Below are 18,939 nucleotides of genomic sequence, written 5' to 3' on the forward strand. Positions count from 1 at the left end.
ACTAAGTGGCATCGAGGCAGTTTGGTCGGTGCCATAAAAGTATCGATGTTCAGTACCCGGCCCTAATTGTCACAACTCTGAAAACAGGCTGTTTTTCTGAGCAAATAAAAAGTTGTCATTTTAGAGATACATGGTTCTCAAAAGACAGCAATGATACAAATATATGATAATCTTATAGATTATGATATATTGACATTGTTCATATTGTGTTAAAGTATTACTTTGGTAAAAGTGAAAGTCACCCAACAGAACTTGAGTAAGTATCAAAAGTAGGAGTAAATTATACATATATTTACAAGTTAAACTCACTTGAGTAAAAGTAAAGATATGTTACTTTGGTAAAAGGGAACATTATCCATATCCATATTGACAAGTATGTATGTACTGTGCACAGAAGGCCGACGGATTAACAACCTGGCCGATTATCACGTCTGATATTCAGCATTTTTCTGATTATCAGAATCAGTGTTTTTTTTATGCAGCCTGTAATCTGCAAAGTAACATTTGCCTCCGAAATGTAGTGGAGTAAAAGTACAAAGTAGCACAAGATGGGAGTACTCAAGTAAACTACAAATACCTCAAAAAAGTATTGAGTAGCCTAAATGTACTTAAGTTACATACCACCACTATGACTCAACGTATACACCATATGAGGCTTACATGAACTTATGTGCATAAATATGACTCAAACTGCGTCACAGGTTTGGTTTATACTGATCATTTTATTTGGTGTATTTACAAACAAGCACATGCAGGAGGTGGACAATGACTGACACTATAGGGGCACTGAACTATATGCAATAGTAGGACACAGGGGGATGTCTACAGGCTACATGACACCAGAGAGAGAAAGAGAGGAGGAGGAGCAGGAAGAGGAGGAGGAGGAGGAGGAGGAGGAGGAGGAGGAGAGGGAGGTACAGAACTCATTGTTACACTTACACACACACACATAAGTGAAAGTGCAGGATGTGCAGACACACAGAAGTGCTCACACTCATCTCTGCTTTCACTGCCACACACGCTGCCATGTGCACGCTCACACACGCACGCACACATACATAATGAACCCAGATAGATAGAGAGACACTAGATGGGTCAGATAGAGCTATTCCTTTCAGAAACCTCAAGATCAATAAATATAACATCCAATAAATTAACAGATTTCAAACAAATGCATTTAGACTATCACCGCACATCGGAATAGAAATACATAAACAAAACAAAGAAATATTGTAAACACGTTTGAATGCGTCAAATGATATTTTATCTTTATCTAGACATTTTTTCTTGTAAACACCTACGTATCATCCATTTGATGGCATTTTTTGTAATGTGACGAGCATGTGGCGTAACTTAATGCTACTGGACAGGTGCCATAGTGACGGTAACGTCATGCTACATGGCATTGACACAATAACACACTTTCAAGAGCTGAGCGTTCCCTGATTGATCAATAGTGATGACACTTTCCTGCAGAATGAAAAGAAGGTCCTTCCTGACCAGCTAAAATCAGACTCTTTTATATTCATTTTTACTACTGAACCCTCAAAGACCTCGACTCTTCTGTATTTATTTTATTTTTCCTCCCCTTTTCTAGCAGTCAGCATCTTATAAGTGTCCAGAAAGGTCCAAAACTGAGCTTGTTAGCATGCTAACTACATTAGATTTCTCTGCAGCACAATACATAGATGTCTTTATAGCAAACTGTTATTTCTTTACATTTTGGTGATCATTTTTGATTGTTTTCAACTAAAATCTTACATATTTCACCTTAGTCTGAGAATTAAAAAAAAACCTTTGGTGTTTTTTTTTATGTGAATTCAGACAGAACCTCAGGAAGTTTAGTTTTTTTTAATCCAAAAAGCTAAAAAAACAAAAACAAAAAAACTTTTTGTTTTAGACTTCCATATAACATTATGACCTTTCCTAAGCAAATTAAAACCAATCATTAAAATATTATCCTAGGCGTTTTTCAGTGTAAGACATTTGTAATTCTACATTTCATCTTCTGAAATGTGCCTGAAAAAGTTTAGAGAGGAAAAACTATTTGGGTGTCCTTGACGAATCGATGCTGCAGAACATGACGGTGTAATAATGTTCACTACGGAGACCCTGAATGCCCATACGAGACAAAAAACTCTCTCTTTTACATGAGGTCTTAAAGCATATGGATTGGATCATTTTCAGCCGCCGCCAGCTGTCCAGGTCTTTGAGGGTTAATCTATTGTTTTAGGCTTCAGGTGCCAACTTGCATGAGAACACCAAACCAAAATGACTTTCAAACAAACAAAAAAGGCTTGTAGTTGTACATTTAACCATATGCATAGTCATCAATACAGAATCTAGAGAATAAATATATGACACAAAGCAACATTAGAATCAACATATCACTTCCACCACGACCACTATCATTAATATCAATGATTATGATGAGAAGCAAACATGGCAGGAAGGGTTAATACAAAAGCTGAGGTACGAGGTGAAGACCAGCCACCAAACCTACAGACTTTACAGTAGCAATTTATGAATTAACCACACATCTGGGACTTTCTCACTGCATTAAATTTAAGGTCAGATAGTGTTGAACAAGAGCTGAGCATAGTTTTGTGAAGGTTTCGGATGAGTAGCTACAGATTGCTGTCGTCTGATATTATCTGACAACTGTGTGTGGAATAGATAAATAATTTCTGGCATTCGTTCAAAGCATTCATGGCACATCACAATGCATACAGTGTTTAAGATATGAGGCTAAATGATTGAATGAATACGACGTCGAGACGTTGGCAATACATAAAGCACACAGGAGGGAAGATCCTGGATTTCATTCTCAAAACAAACAATGCTCTTTTCTTTTTTGCATGTATGACAACCATGTAGTGTGTGTGAAGTAGAAGAATGAATCCATTCGTTTTGAATCTTCCTCAGTGTGAGCACAGTATTATTAAGCTGCTTTCTCTTGTTCATCTATCTTTCTATCTATCTTGGTAATATCAATCTCAATTTATATACCTATATATAGATTTTTTATGTATATTTATACAGTCAAATATATTAGCAGAAACATGTCAAACACACATGAACCAGGCGATAAAGGTGAGAGGTCGATAGGGGTGAAAGGTCAAGAGAACACAGATCTACACAGCTACAATTCACTACATTACTACGCAGTATGCAACAGGAGCTACGGCCCAGTACTCTAACGTGCTTTCTCCAATTGTCAACCTGCGAGCCGCGACTCTCCACAGCTAGAGATATTAACGTGGCTTCCACCAGGCAGTCGCCTCCTCGCAACAGGCAGCCGCTGACCTGAAAGCACTTGAAGCTGCGAGTGGTTGATAGCACAGAATTTCCCCCCTGTGTTTGTTTTCAGACCAGCGGCTGACGAGGATGGCAAAAATTGAGAAAAGGACGTTTAAAGGGATACTTCACTCCGAGATCAAAGGTCTTCCAGCGTGTAATGATCTGAATTTGACTTGAGTCATTATTTCACACCATCTGCCGCGTTCCTGCTGCTAAAATCCATTAGTTTAATGCTACCAAACTGGATGGATTGTGATGGGAAAAAACACTCCCATATGTTCATAAAGGGAGAGGACTGCAGGCTGCTCCTGGTGCACGTGAAGCAGAACAGATGGTGTTATGCACTCAACTCAAACTCTCACCAAGCAAGCGTGAAATATCCCTTTCAGAGTAGTGGAGCCTCACCGTAACCTCTCAATACTCGCCTAAAATATATATATATATATTTATTTTGTTTTTTTATTGATTGAGTGCAGCAGTTATGGCTGAAGTCACATGATGAGGGAAGTGTAGCCAATAGGTACGAGCCCCTCTCTGTCTCCCTGACGACAGCGGATCCAGTCCTGATCGACTCCTCCCAACACCACCAGTTCCTCCCCTTTGCGGAAGCTGAGCTCCGAGTCGGCTCCGGTGTGGTCGCACAGCGTTCGTACTGACCTGAGGACAGACAGCAGAGATTGTCTCAGCCAAAATGGCATACGTATACGCCAACACAAACAACAGCATCACCCCCAACAGCCCCTGTAGCCAAATCTTTGATGAGTCACAATGCAGGATCGCTCAAAGTCAGACTGGTGAGTCATCAATTACAGTCTTTCGAAAGACAAAAATGATAACAGGGGTGCTACTGACGTCCACTACACCCACAGGTGCTGTTGGAGGGGGAAAGATGTAATTTTGAAAAATAGGAGACATGCCACAAATGAGGAAGGTGTATTTTTATAATGTATGAGCAATGTTTTTATTTTTAACCATCCATTTTTCATGCCAAATCCTAGCTATGGATGAAGGCATTTTTCTTTATCATGATGATATTCCTTGATAGTTTGAGTTTTTGACACTAAAATCATACCAATCGATGTTTTCTAACTGCAGGAACATAGAGGCCTAAAATGTGTCATCACTCTAAATTGAATTCAAATTACAGTGAAAATTAGTTGTGTCCATACAGAAACTCACAGTATGATCCCCCTAATTTAGGAATGGATTGGTGAGTGGAACTGGAAAGAATGCTACTTCAAAAATGAGTAGAAAAACAATGAATACAGGGTGTTTCCAGCTTGTAAGAAAAATTAATAATTTTTTAGAATCTGCTGATCGAAGAAGTGAAAATTGTCTAAAAGCAAGTCCCATTAGTCTCACTGAAATGCTATTTTCAAGGTGATGGTGTCTCATATGAAGTGTAATGAGATATAATGCTGAAGGCGCGATGGGAGCAAGATTTGTGCGCTGTATCCGAAGTACTCTCCCTGTGGTAGACATGGGCTCATGCATCTTAATGCACATGTCCTGTTACTGAACAATATTAATTAATTGTTTGATGTGATTTGTCTGTTTGTCTGTTATTTATTAATTCATGCAAAACTTTTTATGCTGCTGTCTTGGCTGGGACTCTCTTGTGAAGGAGATCTTGAATCTCTGAAAAAAAAGGTTAAATAAATAAAATAAAGATTGCTCATCATGTGCATTCAACAACAGCCAATCCAATTTAGATCTCCTGCTACTCTGATTCACTGCTTTGGTCGAGCCCTGAGCTTCTCATGTTCAGAAATCTAAAACCCCCTTTCTCATATCACGTGGTTTAGAGATGTCATGCTTCATTTAAAATTAGATTCATCTCGAAAAAAGTCTGCACACTAGCTCCCTGTTAATACATCCAAAAGTTCAAAAGCGATGTTTAAAGTTGCGTATATTTTAACCATTCATTGGTCCAGCTTTAAATGTTTTTTGGATGTGCCTTTTTTTGTCACCTAAAACTAGCCAAAATGTAATTTAACATAAAAAAAATCTGATCATTTTTGGAAAATTTGGACAACTCTTATATCCGTTTTTTTTTTCTTTGGTCACTGGGATAAAAAATGGCGTCTAATAGTGCCCCTTATGTTCAGGTATCTAAGGTATCCCCACTCAGTTTCACTGCATCTCAGCCAACAGCAACATAAAAATATCCACCCTCCATAACCATCAGCATCTCTTCATGTCTGTTGTACCTGAGTGGTCTGGGTTTGTCCTTCATCTCCAGAGCATCGACTTCCTTCTCAGGCTCTGGCTCACTTTCTCTCTGCGGCTCCGGGGCCCTCCTCATTATTGGGGTGGAGTTGCTGCTCACCATTCGGGTCAGTGCAGTGACACCAGGAGCCAGCCACTGAGAGGGACGCCTGCAGAGACAGGAAGAGGACGACAGGAATGAGTGTTACCATTCATGCAGTTTATTTTGAAGTACAAGAGTGACCTTAGAGTTTCTTGATGGATGAATGTATTGCTTTCTCTTGACCTACATATGTGTTAAATTTATTGGCTAACCTGCTCGGTGGTGTGTGACCTGTTGGGCTGTTGGGACTTTTGGAGGCTCCAAAGAGCCGCCCCAGACCCCAGGGAACCTGAGCACCACTGCCGACCGGAGTGAAGTCACTTTCTGCCTGGACCTGGAGGTCTGGCAGATCCGCCCTCATCTCCTCCTTTTTCAGGCTCAGCTCAGACAGGTTATGGCTCAGTCTGCCTCCCCAGCGCATCACAGCCCCCCATCCCTGCTGGATCACCTAAGGTAAAAAAAAAATGTCACTCCTGCAGGATAAAACAAACGTATTTGAGTTCAAACACTGGACAATGAAAATCAAAGGTGAGTACCTGTCCTGCCTGCTGAGCAAAGCTGTCCTCCTCGATATTAGGAGGAGGTAAGTCTCCGATTTCCTTCTCCTGCACCCACATGAGCTGAGGACTTGTCTGCCCGAGAGTGACCGAAGCCTTAACAGCTGTAGCAGCGCTTTGATTTGACTCCCCTGATCCTAGATTCTTTGGATTAGCCAATGGCGATGATCTCTCTGGGCTTCCAAAATCTACCTCTGACAGGCTTTCAATATACCTGCAGCCTGTGTTTTTGGATTGGGAGCCCTCTGTTGAAAGCTGGGACGTAGTGTCCTGACAAGGAGGACTATGGATGTCTGGACTGTGGCTGTCTGGCTCTAAATGGTGGTGCTGGAAGAGCAGGTCGAGGTTGAAGGTCAGCAGGCTGAGAGGCTGCAACACGAGGAGCAGCTCCTCGAACAGAGGCTGGCAGGCGGTCAGCGACAGACGTATAAAGGAGGTGGGGCGGTAATACGTCTCTAGCACATCTGAGAGGAAGAGATGAGAAGAGGTCATGGTTAGGTACATGGGCACCCAAAAGAATGAGAAGACATTAAAAGGAAGGAAGCTTACCACTGCAAGACTGAAGGTGAGACAGCCAGAAATCAAGAAGTTTGGTACTAGAGGAAAAAAAATAGAAAAGAGAGAGAAAACTGAGGATACAAAGAGGACATGTGCAGGGAAATCAAAATATAGTAAATTACCAGAGGAGAACAGAGGATAAGGAGGCAGTGCTTACTTCAGTAGGCCAAGAAGGAACGCGTTGAACCTGTGTTTGCTCTGTCTGAGCTGGGGGAGCTCTCCGACTCGATCTTGAAGGTTGAACAAGGCTTGTGTTTTTGGGCCTAAGAGATGGAGAGAGAGGAATCTGACGAGGCGAGCGAAAAATTGCACCGAAACTTGGCACTCGTGGGCCAATCAATATTTGCTTCCTGTTGTTCGCTTTATTCAGCATTTCAGACACTAAAATCAACAAGTATTGACTGATGTGTGGGAAAATGAGAGACAGACGAAGCCCAGGGTTTATCGTTACCATCCAGGGAACAAAACAACAGAATTAACAGCTTGATATCATACCCAAATCTATAAATGCTAACTTTCCTAAGTTGTGCTACCTGGCCTGGTGGAGGCCTGGACCAGACTCCAGGCTGAATTTGGCCTCCTGCCTGCAATCAGGTCACTCTGGTGGGGTTTCAAGCCATCGGTCAGCAAGCTGTGCAGGGCTGGGCAGAGGCACTGCAGCACCAGACGGCCCAGAGATGGATTTATGGTGCTGTCTCCTGATAAGGCCTGAGAGGAGAGGAGAGAGACACGAGAGGGAGATGGGATGGAGTGAGGAGGGAGAAGATGTGCGATGATAAGGAGAGACGGGGGGATAGATGAGGGAGGATGACTCAAGAGAGAGGGAGGAGAGAAAAATAGGACACATCAATGAGAGAGGGGGCGGTGAGGGTCGGTGTGATGTGATATGGGGTGATTTTGAGGGGGAGGGGGGTTAGTTTGCAAAGATATACTACAAGATTGGGTTAACTTAAGATATTCTAGTACCTTGTTAACTGAGAGAGACTGAGGAGAGACGGAACAAAAGAGACAGAATAAGAAAAAAGGGAGGGATAAACAATAAATTCAATATGACATCTTTTTCCTTGTAGTGAACCAATCTAACAAAAACAACATAATAACATAATTCTTCATCAAAATCCCACTGGTGATGTAAATTCAGCGTTGACTGACCTTCTGTACGACCGTCCGAGAAGAACTGAACTGGGCCAAGATGGCTTCCACTGCCACACTGACCGCACTGACCAGAGCTGAAAGAGAACAACAGTGGTCTTCAGTTCAACTGTACGAGCTTCAGACATCAGGGACAAAGATAAACACACACATACACATGCAGGACGCACACCTTTTTTTTCCTGCAGGCACAGAGAGGACAGGCCCAGACCTCGCATTGGATGCTTCACATCCTCGCCCATCCAGGACGTCTCTGTCCTCTGTACAGAGCCAGCGAATGAGACACTGCGAACAGCTGACAGCGACAGTAAGAGTGCAATTACTTACTGTACGAAATCAACAGAAGCAAAATGAATCACCACAGACAGAAATACCATAACTAAAAAATATTAGCGTTAGGAGCAATTAAGCAATGAGAAGCACTGGAGTAGGCAGATAGAAGCAGATGGTACTACTGACAACAAACAGTGTGTGAGGACAGCCTGTAAATATTGGTTTACTACTGTGATGAGCTTTCAACATCTGGATCTGTGAGGACGACTTTCTGTATGCATGAGGGATAAACAGGATCTCATGCATTCATCTTGACTCAAACACACAAACACACCCATACAAACACTAGCAAAAAAGCACAAGACTATGTAGGAGTAACTGCGGAGCTAGGAGGGGAAACAGGTGTACAAGCTACCACATCAGTCAGGTCAGGTTTAATTAGACACATGTGCAAAAGTCAGGTGTTGTGTGCAGTTTTATATATATGCAGACATCTTGAAAAGAACAGGATGCAGTGGATCTTAATTATTGTGAAATTGCTCTAAATGTACACGCACAGCGATAAAGAAGGTCAACTTAAATAAAAAAATCATCATCAACAAGCTACTTGTGTTGTGCCTGGCGTGAAATGTATCCACCTCAACACGACATGCAAAAACACAACAGGTAGACAGAGCAGACGAGACCGACACGAAGACAGACAGATAGAGGAGGACAGAGAGAAAGAGAGTGATGAGAGTGGCTCTAGACACCCTCTGACAGGAACAGCTGTTCCCCTTCTGAGGACCCTTTGCAGATTTGAAAGGACAGGGTAGATAAGACGTATCGGATGACCTGCAGGGAGCTGCCGACTGATACATAAAACAGCTACAGTTACCCAGTTCTTTCAAATCTGCAAATCCCTCGGGTTGAAAAAGTGACAGTGGTGTGAAGGCCACCATATCAAGAGGAGAGATAGACGGACAGACTGGCATGCAAGCAAGATGTCAGACAAAGTGAGAGAGATGTAGGGAGAGAGAAGAGAGAGTAGTCTTACTCGCCACGCGTGACTGCGGAGGAGCCTGGTGGAGTTTGGGGGGTAGGGGGGGCGCCCTGGGCGGTATTGGAGGGTAGAGGTTTGGATAGTAGAGGGGAGCAGCAAGGGCAGGCAAGGTGTGAGAGCGGGGGAAAAGCGGGGAGCTGAGGGAGGAGCCTGCTGCGCCTGGAGGGGGCGCTCCAGAGCGCTGGGGAGGGGAGAGGGCTCCGATTGGGGAAAGGCGAGGAGGGGCACCTCGATGCAGAGGGCAGTTTTTAGGGTGGTAGAGGTAATACGTGGGGAGAGGAGGAAGCTCTTTAGATGTTCTGGCCTTGTAGCTATTGTGGTCTGTGTGTGAGCGTTTATCTGAATACAGAGAATCCATAGTACTGTTTGAATACGTCATCATGATATCGATGTTCTTATATGGGGTGGTGCAGCCCGGAGCCTCTGTGGTGCTGCTAACAGGTGTGTCTGGCTTAGTGTGTGTGCCGCTCTGGTTCTCTGAGTCACTGCAGTAGAGGGAGTCAAAATTGCACATAGAGTCGGACGCAAAGTCCCTGAGTGTGTTGAAGATGTTTTCATCATCGCAAGGAGAGTCTACACCATAATCAGCCAGGGATTCATAGTCAGACCCAGCATTTAATTCAGCGCTGGAATCATCTCTGTGGATACAAGCTGAGCTGGGAGCAGGGGGCCACTGTGTGTTGCAGTGCTCGTCATCTTTGGACTCCCTGCCTACATGGCTGTGGGGTCTGGGATCTGAAAAGGGCTGGGAGTTACAGTAGCCTGGTCGATAGGGGGGGAGGGCAGTGTGGAGGAAGTAGGGTTGGGAGGACCGGGCGAGGGACAGTGGGGGGGAGGAAACTGCTTGTTGGAAGGGGTAAAAAAGGCCAAAAATCGTAAAGGTGCGGGAGTCAGGATGGAGAGGGCAAGCGCACAAGCAAAGAAGTGATATGAGGGAGCAAAGTGGAGCGATGGACAAACAATGGAAAACAACAGAATGTGATGGAGAGGTGAGAAAAAACAAAAGTAAAAAAAAAAAAGTGTGGCAAAGAAATGGGAAGGAGAGAGAGAGATGCAGAAAATGTTAGCGTCTGTCGAGAGAAAAATGCACATTCATGAATGTATTCCAGCAAGAAACCATCATCATGTAACATCATGCGGTAATGCAGCATTTAAAAAACAGTTGATCGACAGTTACACATTGACAGGGCATGAGAGTCAATGGGGTTGATTTATGAAGAGCAATAACCACAGTCTTTCATTTAAGAGGGTTTGACACAACAGGAAATGATACCGTGACTGCACAGGAGGAACACTCAATCTGTCAATCAGACACTCATTCACCATAATTAAAACGCCAAAGAGTCGTCATATCTGGATTCAAGGCTCCTTCACGGCATCTGGTTTTACTTTCATTTTTTCTTTTGCATCGACAGCTATGAATATTAAGTGTGTGCCAATCTTTTTTTCTGATTTGCACTGCAGTACGAGCGAGACATCATCACCTCTGGATCACCTTCGCTCTCCCCCCCCCCCTCTCTCTCTCTCTCTCTCCCTCTTCTCTGCCTTTGTTTCCTACCTCTCTCTAGCTCTTTCCCCATCACCCACCCACCCCTCCCTCCCTCCCTCCCTCCCTCCCGCCTCGGCCAGTATAGCACAAAGTACAGTGTAATGCTGAGTCAGTCAACTGATTCAGATAGAGTTCTCTCCGTTCCTGCTCAATCACCATGTCCGCCTCTGTGAATAATCAGAGTGTGGCAACACAGTTTTCACTACACTCAAGTAGTTGTGACATACTGCTAGGCTACAGGCTACAAAATGAGCTGGAAAGCAACCATACCTTGGTTAGACTTGAGCTGTCTTTGAACTGTAACCAACACATGATACTTCCTATTTTTCTGACACAAGCTCTCAGCAATTGGTTCATGTGCTAAGATCCACCCCTTGGACTCTTAAAGGTGTACACACCTATTTCTGGCAAGCTACAGTCTCATTATTAGTATTCATTTGACTTTTATGGCCAAAAAGCAAAAATAAAGTCATGAAATAGTGATAAAATGTGGATACAGTAAGAAGAATGTAAAGTGAACAATTTAAACTAAACTTTCACCCTGCTGCATTTAGACACTGACAATCTAATCGTGTCTATGCAGCCGACTGCAGCACCGTATGAGATAAGTAACTTGATCTTAGCTATCTGTGCCACTCCAGGGAGCAAGGGTGGAGGGGAGGGAGCAGAGAGACAGCAACGGAAAAGCATATGCACATCCCACGTTGATGGGATTTAAAACCAGTAGAAAGAGGAGCTGGAAAAGATTTTTGGACACACAAACAGAAAGAAAAGAGAAAGTAAAAGATAGACGAAAAGAAGGGAAAGGTTTGCGAGCTCAGTGGGCACTCCATTATCCCCCTCCCCTCGGTCTGAAGGGTGGATGAATAATTGAATAAGGCAATGATGACATCACACTCTGATAACCAGCGCAGGAAATACTGGCTGGAAAGTTTCCAACCTCCTCTTTCTTTCTCCTCATATTACCTTCACTCCCTTCACTGTCCTTATCCCTCCATCTTTCTTACTCGTGTTGCTCATGTTCCTTCTCCAGCTTCCACTGCCTTGTTGTCTGTGAAATCACCCTCTGTTTATCCCCCGTCATCCCTTATCCATCAAATCACGCATCACCCCTCTCTGTGACTCACGCTCGCCCTCCATCTCTTCGCTCTCTTGCTCCATACATCATACATCATTTTCATAAATGAGTCAACATTTTCACCTCCCTTGGCTTTCTATCTTTCTGTTATCATTATTTTTATTATTATTATTATTATTATCATTATTCTATAATGTTCTGTCCAAGGACATCATTTGTGCACCGCTGAGAAACTGAACAAGCTGAGCGTTAGTCCGACTTTTCCCCATCTGTTTCTCTCCATCATCTGTCCAACCTAGATTTGTTGTGTTGCCAAATCAGAGTTACTTTGATGTGTTTATTTACTCCCATACACACACAAAAAAGCACACACACTCTGCCTCCTTAATTGTCATCAGCATCATCACAGAAGTTCATCCTCACCTGAAGTTCTTGATTCAAAAGTCCTCCCTCCATCGGCTCGCCCTCTCACTTCCACTTCTACCTCCACCTCCTCCTCTTCCTCTTTTTCTTCTTCTTTCCCTTCCTTTTTCTCACTCTTAATGTCTTCACACTCCTGCTCTCTGCCCATGGTCCACAGGCTGCTGTCACTGACTGAGCAGCCAATCTTCTGTGAGGGGCACAACTCCAGTTTTCCTCCTTCCTTGTCAGCTCTCTGGAGCATTTCCTTCAGAGCAGCCATCGAGGTGAGGGCTGGTGGAGGCTGCATGAAGAAGGCCTGAGCCTGAGAGGTGTACTCCCATTGGTTGCCATCGCTGCCTGCTGTCTCTCGCCTCCACCTCAGGTTGTACAGTATGTCTGGATCTGGAGTAATAACTGTCGGATCAGGGTCTGGGTCAGTGATCACCTTTGTTGGAGGGGAGGAGCTCTTGTTGCGGTAGCGCAGCTCTTTGAAAGTTGTCACCTTTGGAGCAGGAGATGAACCTGATGAACTGAGTTTCTTTTGAGTTTCTAGTTGAGATTTTCTCATCTCCAGGGGTGGAGGCTGTGGTGGGGCATCAGAATCAGGTGTGAAGGCTATGAGCCAGTCAAATCGCTCAGGTTGTGCAGAGTTGGCAGGGAGAGTGCTGACTTTGATGGGAGGCAGAGATGGTGGGATTGGGGGAAGGGGACGAGGTGGAGGAGGAGGCGGAGGTGAATCTGGTAACTCAGCAGGATAGCGGAAAGACTCGTAGCTCATATTCTTTGTTTTAGTTTCATGAGTATTGCTAAAAGCAGTGCTGTAGTAAGAGTCGGAAGTCAGGCCGCTGTTCCTCTTCCTTCTCCTCGCCATCTCAGTGAATGAGGTGGTTCTTTGTGTGTCCTTGCTCTCCTCTTTCTTTTTGCCTTCTTCGGCTATATCTACTCTTCGATCTCCATCTAACTTGCCTCTGCTGCTCCATCCATCTCTGGACATCAACCCGATGTCACATTCCTTCTCTTCCTCCCTTTCTTTTAGTCTGAACTCATATGGAGATTTGGACAGGATAACATTATCTCTGTCTCCCTCATCCTCTAACCCTCCGACACAGTCACCAAGCTCTGGGCTGAGTTTGAGAAGCTCAGCTTGGGTCAATCCTGCAAGCATCAGTAGTTTCCGGATCTCTACATCCAGTGCATGGAAGGAGGGGGGAGGAGGCAGCGCAGGCGGAGGTGGTATTGCAGGAGGAGATGAGGAGGAGACTGAGATAACTGGTGGAGGAGGAAGAGGTGGAGGGCGTGTGGTAGGAGGAGGAAGGGAAAGAGGGGTCTTTTCCTGTTCGGCTTGAAGAGCAGCGAGCCGCTGCGCCTCCTTCCTGGCAAGGTGTCGCTTCCGAGGTGGAGGAATGGGAGGAGTTGGGGTAGGGATGGCAGGAGGCGGAGAAGGAGTAGTATATAGGGTGAGGTAAGGGACTGGTTTAGAGGCAGGAAGAGGAGGAATAGACGGTGGGGATGGAGGTAGGGGTTTCTCACACCTAAAAGTGGTGAATGTGGGGGATGAGGAGTTAGTGGAGAAAGTGGACAATGTAGGAGAGGTGGAGACTGCCATGGAGGTGGTCTCCCTGCTGATATTAATGTAGGTGTGGAGGTCAGAGCTCACGCTGGCATGACGTGCTGGAGGTTTAGGGGGTCTAGGTGGCGGCTCAACGGGAGAAGGGGTGAGGGAGTCGGGAGCGAGAGGCTCATCGCAGTCTGACGGAGCAGTGAGGTCAACCCCCGCATCCGAAAACTCCTGAGAGTCTCCCATCGATCCTCCGCGACTTTTATACAACTTCCAGGGAATGTCGATGTTGCCCATTTCATCCATGACATCCGACAGATCCTGCTCTTCCAGGTCTCCAAGATCAAATCCCTTCTCGTGGAGTCTGGCGACGTAGGCCAGCTTCACTTCCCTGTTCACCTTCTCCAAGCGATCCAGGTGATCTAGCCGATCCCTAAGAACATCCCAATGTTGTTCCCCCTCCAGATCCCAACGAGCCACTTGGATCACCTGGCTGAAGCGCTCCATTTTCCCAAACTCTCCTACTGACTCTAGAAAGTCAAGTAAACCTAGTTTGGTGACCTCAGAATCGCCTTTGACTCCTAGGTAGTCAGGCGAAGGTGAGTCGAGGGCAGAGGGGTAGCCCTCATCTGGGGAGCAAGGAGGAATTGGGGAATGGGATGTTAAGGAGAAGGGATTGCGGTTAAGAGGAAGAGATGGTGGTGAGCGTGCAGGAGGCTGGCACTCAGGGGGTGGTGGAAGAGCGTGCTCTTTAGGGGACAGAGCGACGGATAGATTATCTTGGTCTTGGGAAGAGCAGATGGAGGCGGATTGATCTGCACAGTCAGACTCCAGATCAGAGCAGGAGCTGATGGAAGTGGAGGATGAGGAGGTAGAGGAGGACAGTGAGAACTCCAGGAGGGAGGGGGGACAGTCACAGCAGGAGGGGACCAGGGTGTCATCATCATCATCGTCGTCATCATTGTCAGCTTCCTCTTCATCATCATCAATATCAATATCCCCACTGCTCTCTTCCTCATCATCTTCCTCCTCTACCTTTATATTTTTCTTGTTGTCCAGTTCGGAGTGTTCATCTGCATTCTTACCGTTGTCTTTCAGATTGGCAGCAGGGCGGGCAGAGGCCTCCAGCTGGGCCTGAGCTTGCAGAGGAGGCTGAGGCAGCTCCTTGGCCATTTTCCCATCCTGCCTCTGGGGTAATGGGGCTGGAGGAGGCGGTAGCTTCAGTTGTTGTCTGATAGAGATGGTGTTGTTATTGTTGTGGTTGTGGTTGAACATGCTGTTGTTGTCCTGTGGGGAGCGCCCATCGCAGCACAGACACGGGAGGCTCGGCTCGTTGCAATTCGGGTCGAGAGGGAGAACAGAGGGAAGCGGAGGAGGAGCGGCTGCTGGTGCAATTTTGGTTGCCGCAGAAGCACGAGCATTCTTGGGTTTGGGTTTGGCTGTTTTAGAGACGGTTGAAACCTGTTTTTGTGGGGCAAACCTGGACTGGCTTACTGGTGGCCGCGGCTGCACTCCCACCCTGGTCCTGGTTGGTGCAGCGGGGCCTTTAGTAGCCCGGCGCGGGGAGGATGTAGTGATCGTGTTCATGTTTTTGTCCTCCCTCTGAAAACCAGGGCCATGAGACTTTGGTGCAGCTAAGGTATTGGTCCGTCTGTTGACGTCAAAGCGCCGTGGCTTTGTAGGCTGAGAGGAGCAGCTAGAGGACTGCATTGTGGGAATGGGACTTTGTAGGATACTGTGATATTTCTGTTGCTATAGAAACAAGTGTTGTACAGGCTGGACAGATCCAAACTATGACGCGCCGTGACGGTCACATCTTGGCTTGACTCCCAAGATCCTGTAATATCAAAGGAGACACACACAGTGAATGAGTACGAGCAAATTCAGCTCTTCAAAGACGTTTTCTTGCTTTACACATGTTTTCATATTAAGCTAAGTCTTTGAAGTTTAACTCATCATCTGGACCAATCATTAAAAGCAATTGCTTTCGGGCTTTCTGATTTATAATTATCACAGCCCAGGTCCTGGGAGGACACACAGTCTCAAACAGTCCTGTAAAAAACCTTAAACATTATCAAGCATCAACACTTAAAGTCACTTAAAGGCAGTCACTGGTTCCAGCTTCTCAAATGTAAATATTTGCTTGCTTTTGTCATCTTTTATGATAATAAACTGAATATATTTGGGTTTTGGGCTGTTGGCTGGACAAAACACAAAAACTGAGGATGTCACCTTGGGAAACTGTGAGAGTTCACTTTAACTCTTTTTATTTAACTCTTTATTTTACACGTCCAATTTCATGGGAAGTAGTGGTGGTTACCAAGCAATATATCTTAAGTTTCTTTGAAATTACCCCCAGATCATTCAACAAGATCTAATTCTTACACATTGCACCTTTAAAAATCACATTCTTCTATTTTTCTAATAGAAATTGGTGAAAATATAAATGGTCAAAAAATTTACTTTCATTTACTGACCTGCAGAAGTTGGGCTAGAAAATAGTTGGAAATTAAAAAGTCACGATAAGAAGGAGTTAAAGGTGCACTATGTAGTTTTGGATACAAAATTTAAATCAGAAGATAAATATTTGGTGGACCCTGCCACCTTTCTAGCTTCAAACAGTGTTCTGGGGACCTTATTTTTCTCTGAGAACAGCTTGTTTATTCAGTTATGGAAAAAATAAATATGTCTGAGTTTGTATTATTACCTCATTAATGTTGTCAAATTCTGAGTGTGAATTTCTATTCTACATCGTGCCCCGTCAAGCATAAACCAGTTGGAAGTTTCCTGGGTATGTATTAAAGAAATTACCAGCTATTTATTAACTGCTTGTTGGAAAATAGCAGACTATTATTATTACATCACCGTTTGGGTAATTTCAGTAAATATCCAGGTAATTGTTGTCGTGATTGGTATTGTGGTGATTTCAGGGTCATTTCAAAAAGAAATTCCAAACATGTTATTTAGTAATTACCACCCACTTACTATGAAATTTGCAGACCTGTAAAATTAAGTGTTACCAAAAACGCGTAATCAAAAAAACTAAAGGTGCACAGGTTTTGGTTATATAGTCCTATATTTCTTAACCGTAGAACTTCTATAATCTTTTTGTTCGCACCCCACCATAACTCAAAATACAAGCTTGTTTTGCTGTCATGTTTATAAACAAAAATGTAAACATACGGCTTTAAAGAGCATCTAATACACGTTAACTCTTGCAAACTGCTTCTTACTTGTATCAAGAGCTTTGTTCGTAGGCCTTGCATAGTGCACCTTTAATCGATCAATTGATAATGACGAAGATTTCAGGTTGCAACCCTAGTGTATGTAAGAAGTTGCCTCCCTACAAAATTTCAGTGACAGCATTAAAATTGTGTTCAGTTAAACAAACAGGCTACTTGAAAATGTACGTAACAGAAGTGTCAGGCCATCTGATCTGCATGCATCACATCATCCTGGTTTTCAGATGTTATCTATCCATTCAAATTCACACACACACATACACCCACACACATATCACATGAAACGATCCCTGTGACAATACTTGTCAACTAATTTAAAGCCTAATAGCTGTCACTCTTCATCTGCATCAGTCATGTTGAGCCTCACTGAGCACTGATATTCATGAGTTTACAGTAGTCAGGCTGTCTCCATCTGTGCCACTCTCCATCTCCATCTCCATCTCCATCCTCACAGGCCGACAATAAGATGTAGATCAAAAGAAAAAGAAAAAACCCCGTACCTAAAGCAATGACTGAACATAAAAGCACATTTTAACTGGAGCATGAAATAATCAGGCAGCAGCAGGGAACAACACAGAGTCTGCTGTTTTAAAGCCCATTTACCGAAGGCTGCTGCTCATATTCCTCCACAGTGCCCTTCACATCACTGAGGAATATAAATCACTCCAGTGCTTGGGCCTTTCGTGGGAATGGCCACTACAGCCAACAAAGCCTTGACACGAAATAAAAACAAAGAAACTGCATATGCTCATGTGTAATTTAACCCGTCCTGTGCTCAGTATTTACCCCTGCATGTATTGATCCCACAGAGCTGATGGAGACAGGGAGGATGGGAGGAGGAGGAGGAGGAGAGGGAGGGGGAGGAGGGGGTACCTCCGACCGCATCGCCCTGATATACAGGCCCATCCGCCCCTGTTATCACTCAAATAACACACATGATATTTAGATTGTAATCAAAACAGATCATAATAACATAATTTTTTTAAAATCTAAAAGCTATCCGATAGATATCAGTGTTAAGAGCGGAATCGCACGACTCTCGATCTACGCAGGCTCCGTGCGGGAATATGAGGTTATTCTAACACGACCACGCACCGCAGGCTCGTTTAAAAACTAGAAATATGCACAATCAGATGATAAGTAAAGACTCGACTCACGATCAGATTCAGGTAAAGATGGATGAACGTCTCCATCTCCATCTCCAGTCCGTGTGAATGTGAAGTCTCTCTCCGACGTTAAACAGCCTCAGCATCTGTCCTCTCGCGAGCATCCAACAAACTCACACCCCCCTCCCTCCTCCATCACCACCACCACCACCACCACCAGAGACCCAGCCAAACCACACCTCTCCCCTACTCGCCTCATCATCACAGACCCAGTTTATCTGGAGTCATTTGCAGCTTCACCTCCTTCAAATGATTAGTTTGGAGCCATGACTCAAGAGGAAGAGTCACACTTCTCTTAATTTCTCTTAAATCATCCTCTCTGGGATGTGTTCGTGCTTTTATTAGTCTGTCCTCAGGGAAGCTGAGTCATTATTTTTTTTCTATTTTACTGCATTATAAGTATTATAAGAAGTAGTAAAAGTAAAGATTAGTTTTCTCCTCTGTAAAGCATATGAGTATCGTCAAAATGCTATAATTAGATGTAAATTGATGCATCCCTTAAAGGAAGTTGGCTTATTAAGAATGCAAATCTCACATACAGCCAACTGTGATCGCCACCCATCATTATCACTATCAGTGATATTCTCAATAAATCCATTCATTTAGTCTATAAGGTGTCAGAAAATAGTCAAAAATGCACATTGTAATGTGACAAAGCCTGAGTAGATGTCTCCAATTTTCTTCTTTTATTTGATTAAAAGTCCAAACCCTTCATATATTCAATTTACTCTTGATATATGACAAACAAAAG

General features: G+C 44.2%; 1 protein-coding gene across 5 annotated transcripts; it reads right to left on the minus strand.

Annotated features, from left to right (window-relative positions):
* Window positions 1-702: 702 nt before the first annotated feature.
* Window positions 703-18,294, minus strand: rusc1 (RUN and SH3 domain containing 1). Of its 5 annotated transcripts, XM_084358662.1 has the most exons (13): window positions 18,180-18,294; window positions 12,244-15,617; window positions 9,188-10,033; window positions 8,051-8,173; window positions 7,879-7,955; window positions 7,693-7,710; window positions 7,260-7,434; window positions 6,884-6,989; window positions 6,718-6,764; window positions 6,148-6,632; window positions 5,824-6,059; window positions 5,511-5,678; window positions 703-3,957 (listed from the first exon to the last, which is right to left on the minus strand). In XM_084358662.1, the coding sequence occupies exons 2-13, from the start codon at window positions 15,488-15,490 to the stop codon at window positions 3,792-3,794; spliced, it is 5,694 nt and encodes a 1,897-aa protein (XP_084214788.1). In that variant the 5' UTR covers window positions 15,491-15,617; window positions 18,180-18,294; the 3' UTR covers window positions 703-3,791. The 5 variants fall into 5 exon arrangements, with proteins under 5 accessions (XP_084214788.1, XP_084214789.1, XP_084214790.1 ...); XM_084358663.1 differs by lacking the exon at window positions 7,693-7,710; XM_084358664.1 differs by lacking the exon at window positions 9,188-10,033 and having other exon boundaries at window positions 18,180-18,293.
* Window positions 18,295-18,939: the final 645 nt, after the last annotated feature.

This window comes from Pagrus pagrus, assembly GCF_965226575.1.
Source record: "Pagrus pagrus genome assembly, chromosome: 7".
In the NCBI taxonomy this organism is placed as follows: Eukaryota; Metazoa; Chordata; class Actinopteri; order Spariformes; family Sparidae; genus Pagrus; species Pagrus pagrus.

Bases quoted from the DNA above. Each gene is read 5' to 3' on its own strand.
- rusc1 (XM_084358662.1), bottom strand. From the start codon at position 15,490: ATGCAGTCCTCTAGCTGCTCCTCTCAGCCTACAAAGCCACGGCGCTTT. The intron at 6,990-7,259 runs GTAGCACAACTT...TCCATCTCTTAG, and splicing joins CCAGGCCTCCACCAGGCCAG to GCCCAAAAACACAAGCCTTG. The intron at 6,633-6,717 runs GTAAGCTTCCTT...TCTTCCTCTCAG, and splicing joins TCACCTTCAGTCTTGCAGTG to ATGTGCTAGAGACGTATTAC.